General features: G+C 39.3%; 2 protein-coding genes across 5 annotated transcripts in view; one reads left to right on the top strand and one right to left on the bottom strand.

Moving 5' to 3' along the window:
• INVS (inversin) overlaps positions 1 to 1,469 on the top strand; it is an 84,941-nt gene extending 83,472 nt beyond the window's left edge. For both annotated transcript variants that reach the window (XM_030971085.1, XM_030971086.1), the window contains one exon: positions 412 to 1,469. In XM_030971085.1, coding sequence (XP_030826945.1) covers positions 412 to 527 — 116 coding nt within the window. In that variant the 3' untranslated portion in view covers positions 528 to 1,469. The remainder of the gene's footprint in view (positions 1 to 411) is intronic.
• Positions 1,470 to 1,545: 76 nt separating this feature from the next.
• The window catches only part of TEX10 (testis expressed 10), a 54,452-nt gene continuing 36,656 nt past the window's right edge, over positions 1,546 to 19,341 (bottom strand). For all 3 annotated transcript variants that reach the window (XM_030971089.1, XM_030971088.1, XM_030971090.1), the window contains exons 10-15: positions 19,221 to 19,309; positions 17,922 to 18,055; positions 6,252 to 6,332; positions 3,604 to 3,785; positions 2,453 to 2,663; positions 1,546 to 1,782 (exon numbers count right to left, since the gene is read on the bottom strand). In XM_030971089.1, coding sequence (XP_030826949.1) covers positions 1,669 to 1,782; positions 2,453 to 2,663; positions 3,604 to 3,785; positions 6,252 to 6,332; positions 17,922 to 18,055; positions 19,221 to 19,309 — 811 coding nt within the window. In that variant the 3' untranslated portion in view covers positions 1,546 to 1,668. The remainder of the gene's footprint in view (positions 1,783 to 2,452; positions 2,664 to 3,603; positions 3,786 to 6,251; positions 6,333 to 17,921; positions 18,056 to 19,220; positions 19,310 to 19,341) is intronic.

The following is a 19,341-nucleotide window of genomic DNA, read 5'->3' as shown; positions in this document are numbered from 1 at the left end:
CCCCTGGACTTGTTTCCCTGACTTTCTAGAAAGAGCCCACTGCCTACCTCATGTTGCTAAAGATTGCTCAACACAGTGCTCTCTTTCTGCTCTTCAGCAAATTCAGCCAAGAGTATGTAGTGTTAGGCTGGAGCCCTACATTCATTTATGCGGGCGAACCTCAGTGCACCCATGAGAGGCTGCTGAAGTCCCACAGGCAGCAGCAGCATCATCAGTGTTCCACACAAGCTGTACCCAGTGCTGCAGGAACCAGACTCCACTGGGAGACAATCAATCAGCAGTGAGATGCCAGGAAAAAGGCATTTTCTGCTCCCAGCAGATCTGCTGCTTATGAAATCTAGAACACAGTGTAGATGAAGCTGCTTTTCACCCACTAGGGTTACTCATCAAAACTGTTTTGTTCTTTTACAGTGAGCAACTTACAGTGTGTTAATTTGTTGGAGAACATGGGAAAATCAAGGCAATTTTCATACAACATGAGACCAACCACTGCTGCAAAACCAAAAAATACAAGACTGAAGCATTAAGCAAAACAATGTTTGGAATTTAAAATCCATTCTGGTACAGCTGTTATCTTTCATAATGTATAAGCCATCTATGATGTATTAAACTTGAACATTTTCAGTTTGGTATTATCAAAGCATTACATGCCAAGCCAACTGCTAAGGAGCTGGACTCATTTTGTGTACAAACTGTTTTTTACATGCAACTGTTAATTTCTTTATCAACACGGGATGAAATCTGAATTGCATCTGAAGACAGAAAATGAAGCACTAAGCCCAGTATTGCAATAACACTGTAGAGGCAATCAAAGCTTTCCATTGCAAAAAGTAAGAATTTTGAATGTGTTCATCAAACGGCATTTCAAAAAAGGGGGAAACTGTACTAAAGACACTACAGTTCTGAGAGACCAATGTTTGATTTTACCTCAAGTTCATTAAATTAATTCCAAAATCCAAGCAGGAATGGAAGAACAGCCTTCATGCTCCACTTCTCTATTAAAGAAACAATTGTTCCTTAGCTAACTATGGATTTGGAAGGAAATGTAGACATGTTGACATAAAACACTAAAGAAATTGCTTTCACGACCTATGGAAACTATTCGGGCTCTGTTTTCTACCCTTTGAAATTATCACCAATTTTTAAATAACTCTTTTTCTGTGTGCATTAAATAGAGAAGTAAGAAAAGATGAGCCCTACTGTAGAGAAAAAAAGTTCTTGTAAAGCTTTAGAGTTGCCACAGTGTACAGTATTTACCTTGCACAAAGTATTTAAAAATATGAACTCAGCAAAAATAAAAAATGTTACTCTAAAGCATATTGTTTTCTAATTTTTTCTACTTGATACTACACAATTCTATTGTTTTTTTAAATTATGTGATGTTTCAAAATAATAGATGAGCAGAGTCAGTTGAAGTCTGTTTCTCTGCAAACTCTTCAGTAACAAGGACTGGACTTTAACACCTCTCACTGTGGTCACCACATTTTACTAAAACACTTTCCAGTAAGATCTACTTGCTTGAAAAAAAAAAAGGCAATAGAGGTATTGCAGTTCTCTGTAAAATTTTTATTGTTTCACTTACAAAAAAATTGACAAGCTTTGTTCCAACATCTTCCATTCAAAACTAAATAGAAGTAAATGCTTTACAATAAATGCAGTTTGACCTCTTCAATATACTGTGTTTATAGGGCCAGGTGTCTGGGGATGAGAGGCAAGGTAGATGTTGAAACAGTAATGGAGGTCTGTGAGCCACTGCTCCTGAACTTCACCACTCTTCAGTGTCTAGAAAGGAGAAAAAAGGTACAACTCAAGCACTTGCAAAACTTGGCTTTGTTTTTACAGGTCATCAGGTGCACTGTTAAAGGTACAAGACAGCCCTGTTCCCCTGCACAAAGTGACACTGTTTTCTCTTTTACACATTTCAACACGGTGTGTCTGTTAAAGTCCAAATAATAAAGTGTTACAACTAGGTACACTGAGTTATTACATTACCAAGTGTGTGCGTTAGCACCAGCTGTGCTTTCCTTACTCTTAATTGGAATGGCTCACTTACTTTGCAATTCTACAATGTATAGGCAATTAAAATGCAAATGAGCATGGTACTACCAGTGCAGGAAAGTGCCCCTGCCCAGTCTAAGGAGAACTGCTGCCAACAGACCAGCCCAGCCCAGGAATTCCCTCTTTGCAGGATTATGTAGGTGGCTTAAAAAACCCAACGAATACAAATATAATCCATCTATGGCAGAACAGCACAACAATTGGTTGTGGCATTTTCAACACTAAAGAGAAACACCGCCCTCCTAACCTGCAGGTTAGAGAACCTCACCATAATGTCTTACATCTGCTTTCACCACCACTGTTTGCAAACAGCTCTTCTTGACCATTTGCAATGATTTTTAAAAATAAACACGACATACATGTGGTGTCTGGGAAACAGGAAGGAGTTTCATACCATGATGTCCTTGATGATCTGCTGCACCAGAAACTCGTTTGTGATCATATGGCTCCTGAGCTGCCCATGCTGCATGAGCAGGCGGAGCAGCTGAGCAACAACGGGCAGCTCTTCCCGGCAGATCCTGCTCACTTGCAGGCTTTGCAGCATCAGCCTCAGCAGCCGTGGCAGGAGTGCTAATGCAGAGATGCATGATCTCCACAGCATGTCCCTGAGGGGAAGAGATAATCAAAACTGAAATGACTGAGGACACACATTTCAAAGATGCTTCTGTGAACTGGCTGCACGGCTGTACAAGGAAAGCTGCTTCTGTGGATCCAATCACACCAGCTGCATTCACCAGAATTAGTGGCAAAGCAGAAAATCTGTACCAGAAAATGCCAAACTTGAAAATATTCCAGAATTTTGTACAACACTGGAAAAACATTAAGGCCTTGCCCTGGAAGCTGTAAATGTTGCTTAATCTCTCATGCAGAGCAATTTCTGCTTCATGCAGCTGCGAATAGGTTTTTGTTTCAGTCACTTTTCAGATACACCTGCATCTCTGTTTAAGATTCATAAGAAATTAAATAATGGACTCAGCTATTTGTGATATGCAAGTAATTAAATACAGTAAGAGAAGAAGGACTTGGGCTTTGAATTTTCAGGAAGCTTTAACAAGTTTTCTCTATATGGAAAAGTCTGACCTGTTTAAAGACACTCCTGCTTTTCAGGTGAATTTATTTGAACTCATTATCTGTAGCTTTTGGGTTTTTAAAATCAAATGGCTTTGCAGTCTATGTAAAGATGCCTGAGAAGTTTTATAACTGAAACATCAGATCAGTTAAGAGGACATATTCATAAAGCCAAATCCTTTACATGGTGCTTTTCAATGTATCTGATGAAGCTAAAGTTAAAGATTAAGGTATAAATATCCCACTTTTTAGGATCAGAATGGTTTTGACATCCAAGTAGAACAATTTGAGAAGAAACTTTCTTCAGTTACTGTTTCAAATAATTCCAGGTGTTTTTCTTAAATCTAAATCTAACTATTGAAGTAAGCAAAAGAGAGACAGGAAAAAAAACTGGGAGGAGGAGGATATCCTTTCATTTCACATCTTGTTCTTGTGGCTGCAAAGATAGAGACAAAGTGGTAAGAAGAGCAGCTTTACCTTTTCTGTAAATGTTCTGCATCCTCTCTGTCTATAGTTAGCAGAAAGTACAGAAGACTGTAACAACAAGAGGCCAAGAACCTGTGCAGGTTTTCACTTATGATGCAGGCTTGATCCAAGAGCTTATTTATGGCACATAGAACAGATCCAGCTGTGCTATCAGGTATTACAACCAATCCAACCTGTATTAAAACAAGACAAAAAACACAACAACCCAAGTTCATCACTTTATACAAAAGAAATTTGCTGGGATACAAACAAACCTAGAGCTTTCCTGTGGTGACATGTATTACTTTGTTTCTGTTCAAACTCTACAGACCACTGCATTTTTTCAAATCCCTACTTTCCCAATAAATTGACACCCATACCAACAGAAGGTTAAACTGACATCTTCATTCCATGCCTTCTAAGCAAACACTCATCTCAAAACATATTTGCAAAACACAGCACTGCTTTGAGCCTTGCTCTGAATGACAGTGCAGGCAAAACAATCTTCTGGGCAGAACAGGTCTTTCCTTTTAGGCATATATCGTGGGACTGGGAAGGCCTTCTGAGTCTTGAAATGGCAGTGAGCAGTCACTGAGGTAGAAGGAAACTGATTTATGCTACAGAAAGGAAAGCTTCTACTGGATTGTCACCAGGGTGAGTCTCCTTTGAAGCCCAACAGGAGCTTTATGAACCAAGGTTAATCAAAGCTAATGAAATATGGTGAGCCCAAAGTGGGGTGATGCTCTGCTGTTGTTAAAGAGAGAACATCATCTTGAGGACAGATTTGATAGGCATGATAAATAATTTAGAAAAAAATCTTGGTTTTTGTAGAGGCAGTGAATTAGAAAGCAGTTTAAATTTGGAAGTACTACGGAGTAAGTACCCTAGATTTTTGTCTTGTAAAGCCATAAAAAAATCATGCACTGCTACTGTGGCACCATTTACCTTTAAAGAACTATTTAAGGAATTTGAGAGTAGTCTAATTTGCTCACCTGCAAGTACACTGTTTTAAGCTGACAGAGGGAATTGGTTCACTTAACAAGGTCAGCTGTTTCTTTCAGAAATGTTCAGAAAAAAAGATCAATAACGTACAAGCTACAGAAATGTGAAATGTGTTTCATTCATACCATTACTTGTGAGAGGTAAGAGATACAGAACAACTATGAGTTGAAATTTTAAATCCTTCCAGCCTAAGACACTGAGTGTATTTCAAGGCCACGAGCACAGATCACTGTTCCAGGCTGACCTGTGCCAGTCAGGTGGAGAGGCAGGAGGAGGATGATGATGGTCTTTTGCCTGACAAAAGGTGGGACTGCAGCTGTCACCAAGACCCTGCTGAATTCTACAGGACACTGAGGCACAAAACAATTAAAATGAGTAACATTCTTCCCAATCAACTGTAAGTAAGAAATAATGGCAGCGATCTATATGGATAAAAAGAACCATCCTGAAGACCAACTGAGCCAACACTACTGATGGAATGTGCTGGTCAGCCAGTCTGAAAGATGACAGGAACAGAGACATTTCAATTTATGCAAGTCCAGTGGATGAGGCTGCTCAGATAAGTTCTCATATAGGATGTTGCCTCCGTGGTGCCTTTGCTACCTGAGAGGTGTCAGCAGCCAGCTGGAGACCCTGGGCAGCAGCATTGCCAACCATAAAACCCCACTTAATGGTTTGCTCTCAAAGGGACAGGGCAGTAGAACATATAAGCCTTTTTAAAAGTTAATTTAAGTCAGCATCCACCTCTAAAAATCCAGACTATGGTTATAGGTAAGCTACTCCCTATGGAAGCTTTGGTCCAGTAACTTCTCAGTCTGGCTCCAAGCAAGGAATGGCAGACACTGGTTAGATCACAGACCCAGCCTGACAGCAGTGCAGGGGCAGACCTTGTGGCCCTCCCTCTCATCAGGCAGCATCACAGGGAACTGCAGATTCTGTCCCTGACCGTTCTGTTACCCAGCTCTGGCTTTGCCATCCCCATCCTCAGCTCAGGCATGTTCAGGATTAGAAGACAGGCTGTAAAACCCACAGAATGGGTCAGGTTGGGATCACAGTGGTCATCTGGTCCAACCTCCCTGCCCTGCTCAAGCAGAGGGGTCATCCCACCGCACAGGATTGTGTCCAGACAGTTCTTGAGTATATCCAGTGAGAGACACTCCACATCATCTGTGGGCAGTCTGTTCAGGACACAGTCAACCACACAGTAAAGAAGTTCTTCCTCATATTCCAGTGGAGCTTCCTGAGCATCAGTTTCTGCCTGTTGCCTCTTGTCCTATTGCTCAGCACCACAAAGAACCTGACATCCATCATCCTGGCATTCTTTAGATACTTACATACATAGATGAAGTAAAAAATCTCATCTAAAGCTGCTGGTTGCTCATTTGAAAAGCAAACCAAACCAAGAAGTGTTTCATTTGTGGACAAACTGCCTTGAAGACAAAGTCAAGTATTCACAAATCTGAGCAAAACTACCCATGTAAGTTTAGATACCAACAGTTATCATGTATTTTTTAAACTTCCCCAAATCTTGTTGAAAGCTTTTTCAAGTGCTGAAATTATACATTAAATACACTGGATAAGTGGATTTGAGGACTAATGAGACTGCTAGCAAATTTATCACAAGGAAGTTTTAAGGTAGAAGACAAAATGGTACTTACCAGATATTTACAGATGCCAGTCTGGAGAATGTCAAAACACTGACTTTGTGAAGGTATAGTGGACAAGCTGTGACAGATCACCTGTTTTAATAAAACAAAGTTATATTTAAGCACTCCAAATGCAACCAGCAATCACTCACTGTGCAGTCATACTTTGCTGACAGACCTAAATCCAAAGAACCTACAGGGACCCACAGCAGCTTGTCTCAAAGTACTGATTGTTCCAGTGTAGAAGAGTAGTATTGTCAACATAAATTGTTGTGTGCCTAAAGAGATGATGGTCTTTCCCAAAAAAAGACATTAGGTTGTTTGGGAAAGGCTCTCTGCATTCTATCTGTGTGATAGAAGGCCAAAAATATTCTATCAAGCTAGACTGCCACACCAAGCCTCCAAATGCCTTTCCTCAGAGCTGAAGAATTTCAGAAAACAACCTCCCAAATAACTGTATCAAGCATGAAACAGAGGGGTCACAGTGAAACGGGAAAGTAATGCAACAAAGAAGACTCTAGCAAAGATCCATTTTCAACATATTTTCCTCTTCAGTGCCAAAAATGTCATGGTCAAAAATGATACAAAATGTAATACTACAATGGAAAATCTTGTTTTATAAACTGCATAAAACTTTCTGGTGCTTGTACAACCAGGCACTAGCAAACTACCATGAAGTGTTCTGTCTCCTGAATAAGTAAAGAAACCAGAGCTCCAGTAGAACTGCTGGTAAGCTGTACTGCAATCCTTAGTAGATGCCTTTCTCTTCCTTCCCCTTTATTCCAATGATTCACAACCTAGCTGGAGAGCTTGGATGCCCTCTCTCTGTTCACATTCACTGCTTATCTCACCAGAGTGGCAACTAAAGCCTCTGGAGAAGCCACCACGCACAGCACAAGTGCATTATCAGACCATGAGCAAGTGTGATGTCCTGCTAAGGATAAGGAAGATGGAAGAACCAGTAGGTGAGGAATGGAATCTTCTCTTTGTGCTTAAGGGAATCAGAGAACAGCAAGATCAGATGTTTGAAGGATGAAAGAATTCAAGTCTGTGAGTTTTACAAATATCTCAACTAAGCAAAATGCATTTCTCTAAGATACCTCATGACTCAAAATCTAAAGAGAACTTGCACAGAAGGATCTGACCTGAGGGATTCAATTCTGAGATAGTGTTTTGGTTTTGAGACTTCAGTTGAATCAGGCAGGTCAAGACACCCAAACGAGATAATGACAAAATAGAACATATCAACCGTGTTGTGTCAAAAATAATAGTCCACAATATTTGCAGCTGTAGATGGGAAAGGTTAGGGAAAGAACCATTAGCTCAAGGTCCTGTGGTATGAAAACTCAGCCTTAACTAATGTGGATGCCAGTGCTGGTTTAATCAGAAATGGCCAAGAGGCACCATTTGTGGTGATACAGAAGTGCACTCAGCTTTTTCCAAAATTACATGCCACACCTGTTTTTAGCCCTGCTTATGCCAGCCAAATTCAGGAGATCCTTAACACATCTGCCTAGTGGCACACAACATTGTTGGGCTGTCAGGACATTGCTCATGTTAATCAGTATCACAGGTGTAGTGCAAGTGTTTTGTTTGACTAGCAGGACTATTTAAAAGACAATTTCATTGATACTCTTGGACTGAATACCTTTACTGTACATTTATTTTATAACTAAACAATATTATTAAAACTGAGTACATCATCCTAAATATAGTAGGGCTTTTGTTCACTGCAATTTGAAAGTGATAAAATATTGAGTACTCTGGAATATTCCCAAGAAATCCCCTCAAAACATCTGTGTTATTAGTAGTGTCAAGGAATAAAGTGAAGCTGCAACAGAGGTTATTACTGGGGACTGTCATGTCAAGGACAAATTGTGACACCAATCTGACCTGGTATTTTAATGAGCAGCACTTACACAAAAGGTAAAGCTGCACTGATGAAATCTGTTGGGTGACAGCTCCAAGCTGAGAAACCCTGCCAAGGCAGGAGAACTGGACTAACCTATGGAAAAGATCACACAGGTTTGATGAGTAACAGCTACAGAAAAAATTCAGTGAAAAAAAGTGGTGGGTCATGTGCCTGGAGACTGATAAAAACTTCTGTGTGCAGCTATGAGTTTTACCAGTTGGAAATGTGAAGGAAATTCTGTAACAGCTGACCACGAGTGGTTGTGATACAACTACAAAATAGGCAGATGTTACTTCAGGATGTAAAAACAAAGATAATCCCAACAGAAATGCTTAGACAGAATAAGGATCATCTCTCCAATACTACTCTGTAAGATCTTACTTAGAATTAGACCATTTCTGACATACTGTGCAAAGTAGGAGCCACTCATTGTCAGGAAATGCAAATTCAAACCAAACAGACAGAAAAATGGCACAGAGATCCTGTCTTAGCAGTGTCAAGGCAAAGAACTGAACCTGCCTGGGCTGGCAAAGTGACACCCAAGAAGGGATCTTATTGTCATTTACAGAGTGGTGAAAAACGCTGCACCAAAACAAATGTAACCAAACAACAACTAAACATAACAATGATCATGGCTGGCTGGGAATGCAGATGAGATGGAAATTAGGAAGGATGACTATGAAAGGAGAAAATGCAGGAGACATTTGTTGCTCATAGGGCAAAACTTGGGCACTTTTAAAGGGGTTTGCCACGTACTTGTGAGCACATCACACCAGACACAGTCTGCCAGAGAGATGCCTTGTGAGTCAGTACAGACCCACAAATTAGAGACTTTGAAGGCAAATCCACCAGGCCCACCCAACAAAAATACAATTTCATTATTAATATTTCACCCTTAGGACTATGCCCCTGGAAAAAGCCCACCATCCACTGAAGCTCTCCCTGAGAGGAGAAAGTGCCTGGCAAGGAAAACAGGCACTACTGGACAGCAGCATAATTCCTTAGAAGGGCTGTGGTAAAGTACAGGTTGATTTTTCAATCTTTTAGATCTTTTGGACCCTCAAAACAGCACCACCATTCCCTACATCACTTCTGTTTTCCTACAATTAAGTGGGAGAGGCAATTCTTTTCAATTCCATAAATTAAATCCTACTTGAAATGGCTTTCATACCAAATGCCTGTTATAAAAGTGTAACTGAAACGTTTTTAGACATGGAAATGAAAGGAAAAAGAAAACTTAATTATCACATGAAAATTAGTATTTTCCCTGACAATTTATTTTCCTTAGGCAAGGTTTTGCAGGATTTTTAATTTCCATAATAAAATGTCACAGCTGATTCATTACATTACATTTGATTAACATTTATCACATTTTTGGCACATTCATAGATTGATTTTGGACCAAAGCCAGAGTAGTTTTGTTTCAGAGCAATCCTGAAGTGAATGGACTGAGAACAGGCATTTTTGATCAGGGAGGGATGGTTTTTTCTTTTTGAGGCAAGTATTTTTTAACAGGTTTGGCTTAGGCTTAGACATTTTATTAGGGTGTTTTTTTTTTTTCTTTTTGGTTTTGTTTGAATATTCACTTGAATAAATTAACCTAAAGGAAATAATTCTGTTAAGCACAGGGATTATCTGTTATCATTATGCAGCAAATGCTACAGGCCCTGTAATCCACTGGCAGATTTTCAAACCAAACCCTATTGATCAGACAAGCCCAAGTATCACGAGCCACACAGCTGCAGCAGCAGGTTCCCTACTGGTGCTTGGGGAAGTCATTGCTACAGGGGCCTCCTCGCCTGCCACACTGAAGACAAACTCCAACAGCAGCCAACCACAACAGGGAAGAAAAAACCAACAACAAAAAACCACCACAAAACAAAACAAACAGCCCCAAACAAATCAAACAAACAAAAAAGGCTGAAAAGGCCCCTCAGAAGCACAGCCTGACCCAGTTTTTTTGGAGATCCTGACACCATGGAGTATTTTACTTCAACTGGATGAGTTAAAAGCATTTTTGCCACTGACAGCCCCCCTGACTGACAGTGCAATCCCACACAGGCTTTTCACAGGTCTAATGCAGAATCAGAGGAATTCATCAGTTTCATGTTGTTCATCTCTAAGATGCTCTTGCCTCCAGAAGACAGAGTTGGGACGACCCAAGGAAGCCCAGTCTCAGTGTGAGCCCTCATGGAACAGGAGCAAGCACACCTGATGAAGCGACACTAATGTTTTGTTCATTATTGAACTGTTCCCACTCCCTCAATGCTTCCTGTAACACAACAGAATCCTGATTCAAAGTCTCAAGGAAACCACTAACCAGCAACTGTCCAGAGAAAATTTTTGTATTATTCCAAGTTTAGTCATGCTGCAAAGGACTCTTTCTTCAAAGAAAAATACTCACCTTCCTCTGAAGACACACACAACCAGGAGCACAGAGAGGAACCCAAGCAAGAAGGAGTGATAATGGGTGGAGTATTTTAGCATGCCACTGTGTGGAGTCAAACCAAAGGCAGTTCAGACTCCCTGACAAATGATTTTATTAAAAAAAAGAAAGCTGGCACACACCATATACTATAACCTAAGGTGAACTTAAAAATATATTTTTCAACTCCCATTGACATGGACCTCAGACATGGATAACTAAAATGTAACAGGCTGTTCTGCAGTGAATTCCCCAGCCCTTGTGAAATGCCTGTTTGGAGCAGGACTGTATCCAGTGTAACATGTTAGTGCAGAGCGTAGAAAACGAGAAGTTTTCAGGTGATGGGGCAGGCAATGAAGCTTGGCTTCTGAAGCTTGGCCAGCTCCCCTGAAGCACTCTCACTTATCAGACACTGTACTCCCCTGACAGGTGCTGCTTCTCTTTCTGAAATAAATTGATTTGACAGGGCAATATTAACAGTGCCCTGAGTTGTTGAGAAAGCCGCGTACAACAAGAGATCTTTGTTCATCTGCCTTGGGTAAGCTCACAGGGGTGGATATGAAAGATATTCCTGATTCACTGACTCCAGGAAAAAAAAAAAACCCTAACAAAATCCCATAAAAACCTCCACAAGAAAACCCTACACACTCACAATAAAACAAAACAAAACCTAAGTTAAAAAAAGAAACAGCCAAAAAGAGGAACAGAGTCTGCAGAAGAACATTACACAGGTAACCAACAAAGGAAAAAACCTCACTATTGAGCTAATTTTATATTCAGGGTAGCAAAATGGGAACGGAAAAACTTATTTAAGAATTATAAATGTTTAAGAACATATATAATGTGCCACATATTGATAGAGACTTGGTATTTCCAAAGACTTAGAAGAATTATGACACACAGTTCATGTCCTGGTCACAGTGTAACTGCAGCACACAAACTCATTGCATCTGCTAACTGTGATGCTTGCTTGGCTGCAGGCTCCTTGGCTGTGACACGGGGTCTGATACAAAATCTATATCTGAGAATCAATTAAACTAAGTGAAGTTATCTTTATTTGCCACTGGACACAAATACCTGAATGGCAAGCACCACAGCTCACCTCCTGTGCAGCAACTTGATCATGTGCTCAAGTCTGGGTACCAGCAAGATCTGGTGCTACCAGGCAGGGAGAGCTAGAGACCATCACCCTGGTTCTCTAAGTGAGGGGCATTTCTGAAAACACTGCTATTAGAAAAAACAGGGCTTAAGCTCAACAGCCACTGTGCCATCCAAGGGTACACAAAGCCATTTGTGAAGAACATCACAGGTCAGGTTCTCTTCTCAAAGCCATCTTACTAACAAAATTCAAAGAAAGGACACCACAAAACAGCTTTTGTTTCATCCTCTTGCAGCCATAATATGCCCTTCTTTCATGGCTCTGCAGCTTCCTCACAGCTATGAAATGTCACTACAGCCAATTGCTCCTCCTCTGGATGCCTCCTCGTCAGACTACACACAGGACAGTCAAAGGAACACCTGATGTTGAAGTCTCCAAATTCACCTGCCTCTTCTACAAACAACAGGACTTGAAAACCCAGAAAACCCAACACTTAGCTCGTCCCACAAAGCCTGTCTCTCTAAGCAAACTCAGGTTAGGTATCACAAGCCAGGATTTGAATATAAAGCACAACACACAGTACCTGTGGAGTTCTAAATTCATGCTAGTTATGTGCAGTAACACTGCAGTGAGCTCCCAGCTCCAAGGTGTTACACAATATGCTGGAAGTATATGATGCAGGTACAGTGGAGCACTGGCCTGAAGATCAGCTTAGATTTTCTGGAAGTTTGTGTATTACTTTTTGTGTTTTACTGGTGGGGACTGGTGTGGGTACTTTTTTGTTTGCTTTAAGTTTTACATCTTATGAAAGAGATCTTTGAATAAGAGCTTTATTAGGTCATTCCTTTTACTTCAATTATTTCCCTTCTATTTCTCTGGACTTTGCATTACTTTCCAAGAAAATAATTATTTTCACCTCTAAACATTAAAGCTGGGATAAGATGTAACTTTACTAAATGCTAATGGACTTATATAGAATTTTTTGTCTTCCTTAAAGAAGATTAAAATTGTACTATATTCCTAGTTTAGAAGGAATTTTATTTAGAAGGAAGTTTATTTACCCTCAGCTCATTCTCCCTAATGTAACTTCGACCTGTAAAGTTCAATAAAGACAACAAGCTGAAATCTTTCAGAAACTTCAATTCAAAAATCTAAATTGTAAAAATTTTTTAGAGTTTTTTTAAAGCATTAATCTCTGCTTCAAATTAAGCTACAGCACTCCAATACCACCATTTACTTCTCAAGACAAACATCCTTGCAGGGCTTTTAATTTATATCCACTGACTTGCTATCTTTATTGATTTGCTGTAATTTTTTCAATAGCACATCTGTGCAGATCCAGCCTTCCCAACTGTATTTCACTTATAAGACTGAACAGGTATGGACACAGATTGGTGTATTACACTACATTATCTCCACGTTTTTGAATTCAAGTCTGCTTTTAAAAGCAGCTGACCTTCGCTCTTAATGTTTGCTCTTAAACATTTCAAACAATTGGTTGAATATTTTATTTCTTTGAGTCAGCTGTGGGCTCGATACAGCTCTGGAATCTCAACTTCAAGCAAAGCCTCAAATTATCATTTGCTTTCCCCCTCTGAAATGTTCAATCGTCACAAACATCAAATATTACAACAGAAATTACCATGTATACACTGTTACCTTGTTAAACTCTTCATTTCTCTGGGCACTTTTTCATTCCATCCTGGCAGAGCAATTCAATTACAGGGGAGTGAACAATATCATTGACAAACACTATGGGCACAGTTAAAATGAGCCAAGGCTGAAGCTCTTCCCTCGGGCTGCAACCATTTATTCTGGAGTCCCATTTATTTCAGCTACAGGGGGGTGATTTTAAATAATTGGCTTCAACAAGACAGAAGTAATTTTAAGCAGAAGTTCCTCCAGAAAAAGAACCAAAGTTCCCACATTTAACATCTCTTTTAGACAAATCATGAAGACTAACCTTTAAATGCTGCTTTGCATAGCTCTAAAGAGACACTTTTCTGAAGCATTGCTTCTTAACTGAAAATCACCACTATTTAAAAGCTTAAAAAAAACCCCAAAACATTGTTTCAGATTGCCATGATTCCAATTCGAAACCACGCTCTAGTCAAAAGAAAATTACAAACAATATCCATCTGAAAGCAGGTTTTGTTAAAAACTACCTAAAAGCATTACTTCCTATCACAAGTGCATTTGTTATTGTTACCCACACGCTACCAAGTGCCCTGGCTATAATAACACCCCAGAAGTCCAAACTGCTGTTTGAAAATGCCTGAAGTTATTCTTTTCCTTTCCAGAAGTTGCCCTTTCTCCAGAGGCACACTGCTTTTTCTCCCAAATCTCTGACAGGCATCCATTATACATGAAATTCCCTCTTCCAGCTCTTCACCCACAGAAACACACACCACCCACTGCACAGCTATGGACAGGAAGGTGGGACTGCCTTTCCTTGCACTGGGAAACAAAGTGGAGCAGTGAGCAGTAAGGCCAACAAGCTGTAGCCTCCAGATTCCCACCTGGGACCCTTCTTCCATCCCACCATCCTCCCTGCTCCTGCCTCACAACCCCGACAGCCCGCTGGCCAAGCGACAGCCCCTGCAGGCTGGGTGCTGCCAAGCAGGATGCTGGAACAGGGTTATAACCCACCCTGCTCTAATTCAGAGCTTTTTCTCTTCCACCTGCTTATTTTTGTAAAACTTATGGGGAATTAGTATTTGCAACTTTATTCTTTTCAGCAGAGAGCTAAAAATTAAGAATGGTTTAGACAAAACTAGAGGTGGAAGAAATGAAAGAAGACGGTGGAATGACTAATAGGAATCTGATCACTAATCTCATTTATTAAAAGGAAACCAGGCCATCAAATTCTGATTACATCAGAGTTCTTTATTTATTTTCACCCACATTAAACTACTTTTCCATTGAGAGGAAATCCTGAATTACAGCTACATAATGAGAACTCTTAAACAATTCTCAACACAGAGTAGAGGCCTGATCTGCAGCCAACAAGCACTGTTCTCATTTAGCAGGTATTTAAAATTACTACAAACATTTTGCTTAACATTACAGCATCACCACTGTCCTTCCTTATCCAGCAAGGGAACAGATGAAAGGTTAGCATTCAGAAGCTCTGTACGATACCAAATTCCACCAAAAGCATGACTAATTCAAGCCAGGGTTTATTATTTCCTGCAGCACTTCTCTATCTAAATAAAGCAATTTTCTGCTACAGCTAAAAATATTTTGACTCCAAAATTCTATCACACCTTGAACTATCTCCACTTGGAAGAAGGCAGCCTCCAAACTTACCTCCCTCACACTCAATGCACACGGAACCCTCATATCACAGGGGTGATATGCCAGACACCCTAGGAGAGCCTCATGATTTGCTGGCAGTTGTCTTCTCCCCAGAGCCTGCAACTCTGGGCTTTGCTCTTCTAGCTGGGATTTTTTTGTTGTTGTTGCTGTTTAGGGTTTTTTGGTTTTGTTTTTGTTTTTTCCTTTTGGGAGCAGATTAGCTTGTTCAGTACCTAGTGAAAACTACTTGATCTACAAAAAATATTCCTGTGCGGCTTGTAGCAAATCCTGAATGCAAAGGTTTTTAACAAGCTTGCCTTTGTCTTTTTTTTTCCTTCTTTACTTCCTTGGTTTTAAAAATTTGTCTAGACTCCAACTCCCAATGTTTTAATGGACTACAGTCCCCAGAACAATTTTTTTCAGAAACTGAGCATTATATACCATATTGGTCAACATGTTTGAGGTTGGAGAATGGTACTCATACGAGGAAAAGATAAAACCCCCAAAACTTAAAGAACACAGTGCTGTATTAGATACTTAAACACAGTGAAAAAAGTAATCTAAAAGCTGAAGAGCATCAGCATGATTTTGTTTATGCATCATTTACCATATCTATGGCTGCATCTGAAATCAAAACCAGATGAGTGAATGAATGTAATTCTGCAATTCATAAAAGGAAGTGGTTGCCTCAATACTATTGATCACTTCTCATTGTAACACAACCAGATATGCCACCATTATTACCAGATCACAGGCAAGATTATCTTATATTTTCTCCACTATGAAAGCAAGCTACTGAAGAGGTGCCCCTACTATTTTGTTCCCAAAATTCCATGGGGAAAAAAAAACACCCTAGCAAACCTGGGCGAACACCCCAACCAGCACTGCAGTACCTGTCAGGCCTTTAGTGAGAGCAGCTTGACTTTTAGATGAAATATAAGTGTAACAAACTTACCAAATGAAAGAAAACAACAAACCCTTACTCATACTGTGAATTCCATTTTGTCTAAAATGCAAAAATAACAAAAAGATTTGTTGATGGTGAAATAAAAAGGCCTGTTTTGTTTCAGAAGGAGCTTTCAAATAATCACACAATCCCTAGAGTTGGAAAGAATATCATCAAGTTCCTCTAATCCAAGGCTCCTGCTCAAGTAGAGCCATCTGGGGCAAGTCACCCTTGCAGTGTGTCCAGCCTGGTTTTGAGTACATCCATAGATGGGAACCAGAATGTCTCTAGGCTACTCACTCCAGTATTTGACCACCCTCACTGGGGAAATGCAACAGTTAAGAACTCTCTTTGGTTAAGAGCCCACAAAATCAGGTGGGCCTAGAAGGTCTCATCCTTCTTCACACAGATTTTGATGTATGGGATTTTGCTCCTATCCTCTTTCATAAAATAGTCTCCAGGAAAGACTTGGGGCTGACACAAGTGCAGAAGTAGTGCAGTGCTCCACAGGATGTCCAAAGCATCTTTCACTAACCAAGGATATCCAGCTCTTTGCTTACTGAACACCATCCCCTTCTAACAACCTGGGAGAGCACCTTGTCTCTTTCCTGAGAAAAGATACTTAAGAAAAGTGCGTCTCAAGTTTCTGAAAATACTGGCTCTCCTTGACAGCACCAAAACACTGAACATTGTGGTAGAAGAGACTCAAACTTGCAACCAGGAACCAAAGGCATAAAAAAGAAATCAAATTACTTCACTGTTTCCTTTGTGAAAACAGTCCTATTTCACTGCCAACTTTGAAAGATTTATGGAATAGAAGCAAAAAGAGGAAGGAGGAAACACTAAAGGTGACATTTTTAGAAACAGGTAAGGTGTACATAAATCCTTCAGATACTGTATGGGATTATGTTAACTCTGAGAAACAAATAGTTGCTCTGTGCATTCACAGAGCAACAGGAAAGAGAGCATTCTGATCCCCCCATACTGGAGAAAGGTATTTTGTTGAGAAAACACTTCATTACTGTCCAGAAGAGACAAAGCAAAACAAATTAGAAAGTTCAACTGCTCCACAGGCTGAATGACTGAAGGCAGGACACCTAAAAATGTGCGTGAGTCATGGTACCAAACAACAGCCCTGCTTAAAATTAGCAGCACACATTCAATCTGTATCTCAGACTATCATCAATTTCAGAACATTATCACTTAAACACTATTAAGTAGAAAACATCTACAATATTGCTTTCTTGAATGAAAAACCACACAACTAAAACTTTCTGTTTTGCTCTTCTTTCTGAATTCAGGACTACAACTTCATAAATACGGTCAAATTGGCATGTCACTACAACATGATTTCACACCTCAAAGTGGTTTCTGGTGAGCTGAACAATAAAAAGAGCTAATGCAGAAAGACAGCTAATGCACCGGTTTCAAATAAAATCTGGTGGCTCAAATCCCTTTTAGAACTCACAGACAAATTAAGTTTTCAGCTCTTATGATGTTAAGTACTGAATTCTGAGTGAAGTTTCTAAGCCCAGCATATTTTGGTTAACTAATCAGGAATTATTCAAAATAATGACTAATGCCAACTTAATATTGCTTGAAAGTTCAAATCTTATTCAATGCAAGTGCTTCTTAATTAATAGTGGCACTTATTCTCCAGGAAAACTCTTTATAATTAGTATTTTTACAATAAATTTGTTTTTGAAAGCCAAAATATATTGCTGATCCTAATATTAGTGCTTAAGAATTCCCACCAAGGTTTCTACCAATCTTTTGCTTGAGTATGATTTTGCATACTACGTGTCCAAACATTTAACTTTTACAGCAGCTTCCTTCAAAATATTATCTGATGGCTGTAGAAAAATGTTGGTTGTTTGACAGCTTTTATATTTTTCATTCTTTTGTCAACTCAAATCACGACAGGATTTAGCCATCTGTGGAAAAGGGATGGAGAGCACTCAGAGTCTGTATGCTGTCATTTAGAATTAGGGTTGATGTATTACCTCTGTCACAGCCCAGTGGTGTAAAAACTGGTCCAGATCAGTTAGGTAAAGACGGATAGGTGAAAGCTGTGTCTGGCTAATGTGTGGTTTTCCTCTAATGCCCTGGAGACTAGTCAGCTCCTCTCTTGAAAACCCTGGGGAAGAAGAAGCAGTACAACAGTATCACAAAACAAGCCAAACAGTGTTCTACTTCAACAGCATCACTGACAAACACTGTCTTTTACACTATGTCAACATAACAATTTTTTTCTTAAAAGCTCTTGCTTGGTTTAATAAACTAAGTATATTAAAGTAAAAATTTTGACAGAGAATAAAAATATTTTTAAAACTCATTAGTACTATAATGTGATATAAAAAGCACCTTAAGAGGCCTGTGTTATGCTAGTTTCAATATATGTATCTCCAAAAAAATGACAAAAATTGACATAATGCAAACTACTTCATGTATTCCAAATTACTTAGTAATAAATAATATAACTTCAGGGATTAAAAAAAAATACCATTTGGCTTATTATTTCTAGATAGATATTAGATATCTTAGTAAAACAGGATGACCACTCCACAAGAGTTACTTGGGCTTTGCTTTCATTTTCTCTGCTATCAGTTCAGCACTCTTTTTACCATTTTAGCAACAAAAAGGTAATTTTTGAAAACAAAGTATCTGAACATTATAAAAAACTGAGGTGATAAAGAAAACACACTATTTTTTACCACAGCACAAGTTAGCAGGAGTTACTTCTCAGCAGTATTACGCCATTTTAAGCACTGTAACTTCCCAAAGTTGCATCACCACAGAATGCAACTATTTTTATAGCTGAGTAAGAATAGAGTAGCAGAAGTAGCTCTGCTCACACGCTGACCTTGGCCAGCTCACTTGAACGTACTTTGATTACTTTATTCTGATGGAATGTTTTTAAGAGCGTAAGCACGTTCACAGGAAATCCCAGAGGCACTCATTTATATTGTTATGAGCCAATAAAAGGCATTTACCTCAAGCTAGGAAAAAAAATCTTGTTTATATGTCATATGCTAAATTTAGGTTTTCCTCATATTTTCCTGAAAAAGTTGCTAGAATGAAGGAAAAGTATGCAAATATTCAGCCCAAATGGAAAAGTGTAAAAGCAGAGTGTCAAAAATCAGATCAAGAAAATAAAATCTCATATCAAAAATATATAACAAGATTAGAATTACTTTCAGGAAGTACTTACTAAACCATTTACTCTAAATTAAATTCAGTAATTGACTATCAAAACAAATTTCATTTTGTTAATTCTGAATTATTACATTTATATGGATTACCTATAAGGGTTGAAAACAAGAAGCTGAAATAGTCCACATCATTCACTGAATTATCCTGCACTTGGCACTTCCAGCCTGCAAAGGATGATCTACACAAAACCAATAGCAGACAGTTTATTAA

Source organism: Camarhynchus parvulus, chromosome 2, assembly GCF_901933205.1.
Source record: "Camarhynchus parvulus chromosome 2, STF_HiC, whole genome shotgun sequence".
Taxonomy (NCBI): Eukaryota; Metazoa; Chordata; class Aves; order Passeriformes; family Thraupidae; genus Camarhynchus; species Camarhynchus parvulus.
Note: the sequence above shows the minus strand (reverse complement) of the source record. Positions and strands in the feature narration are given on the sequence as shown.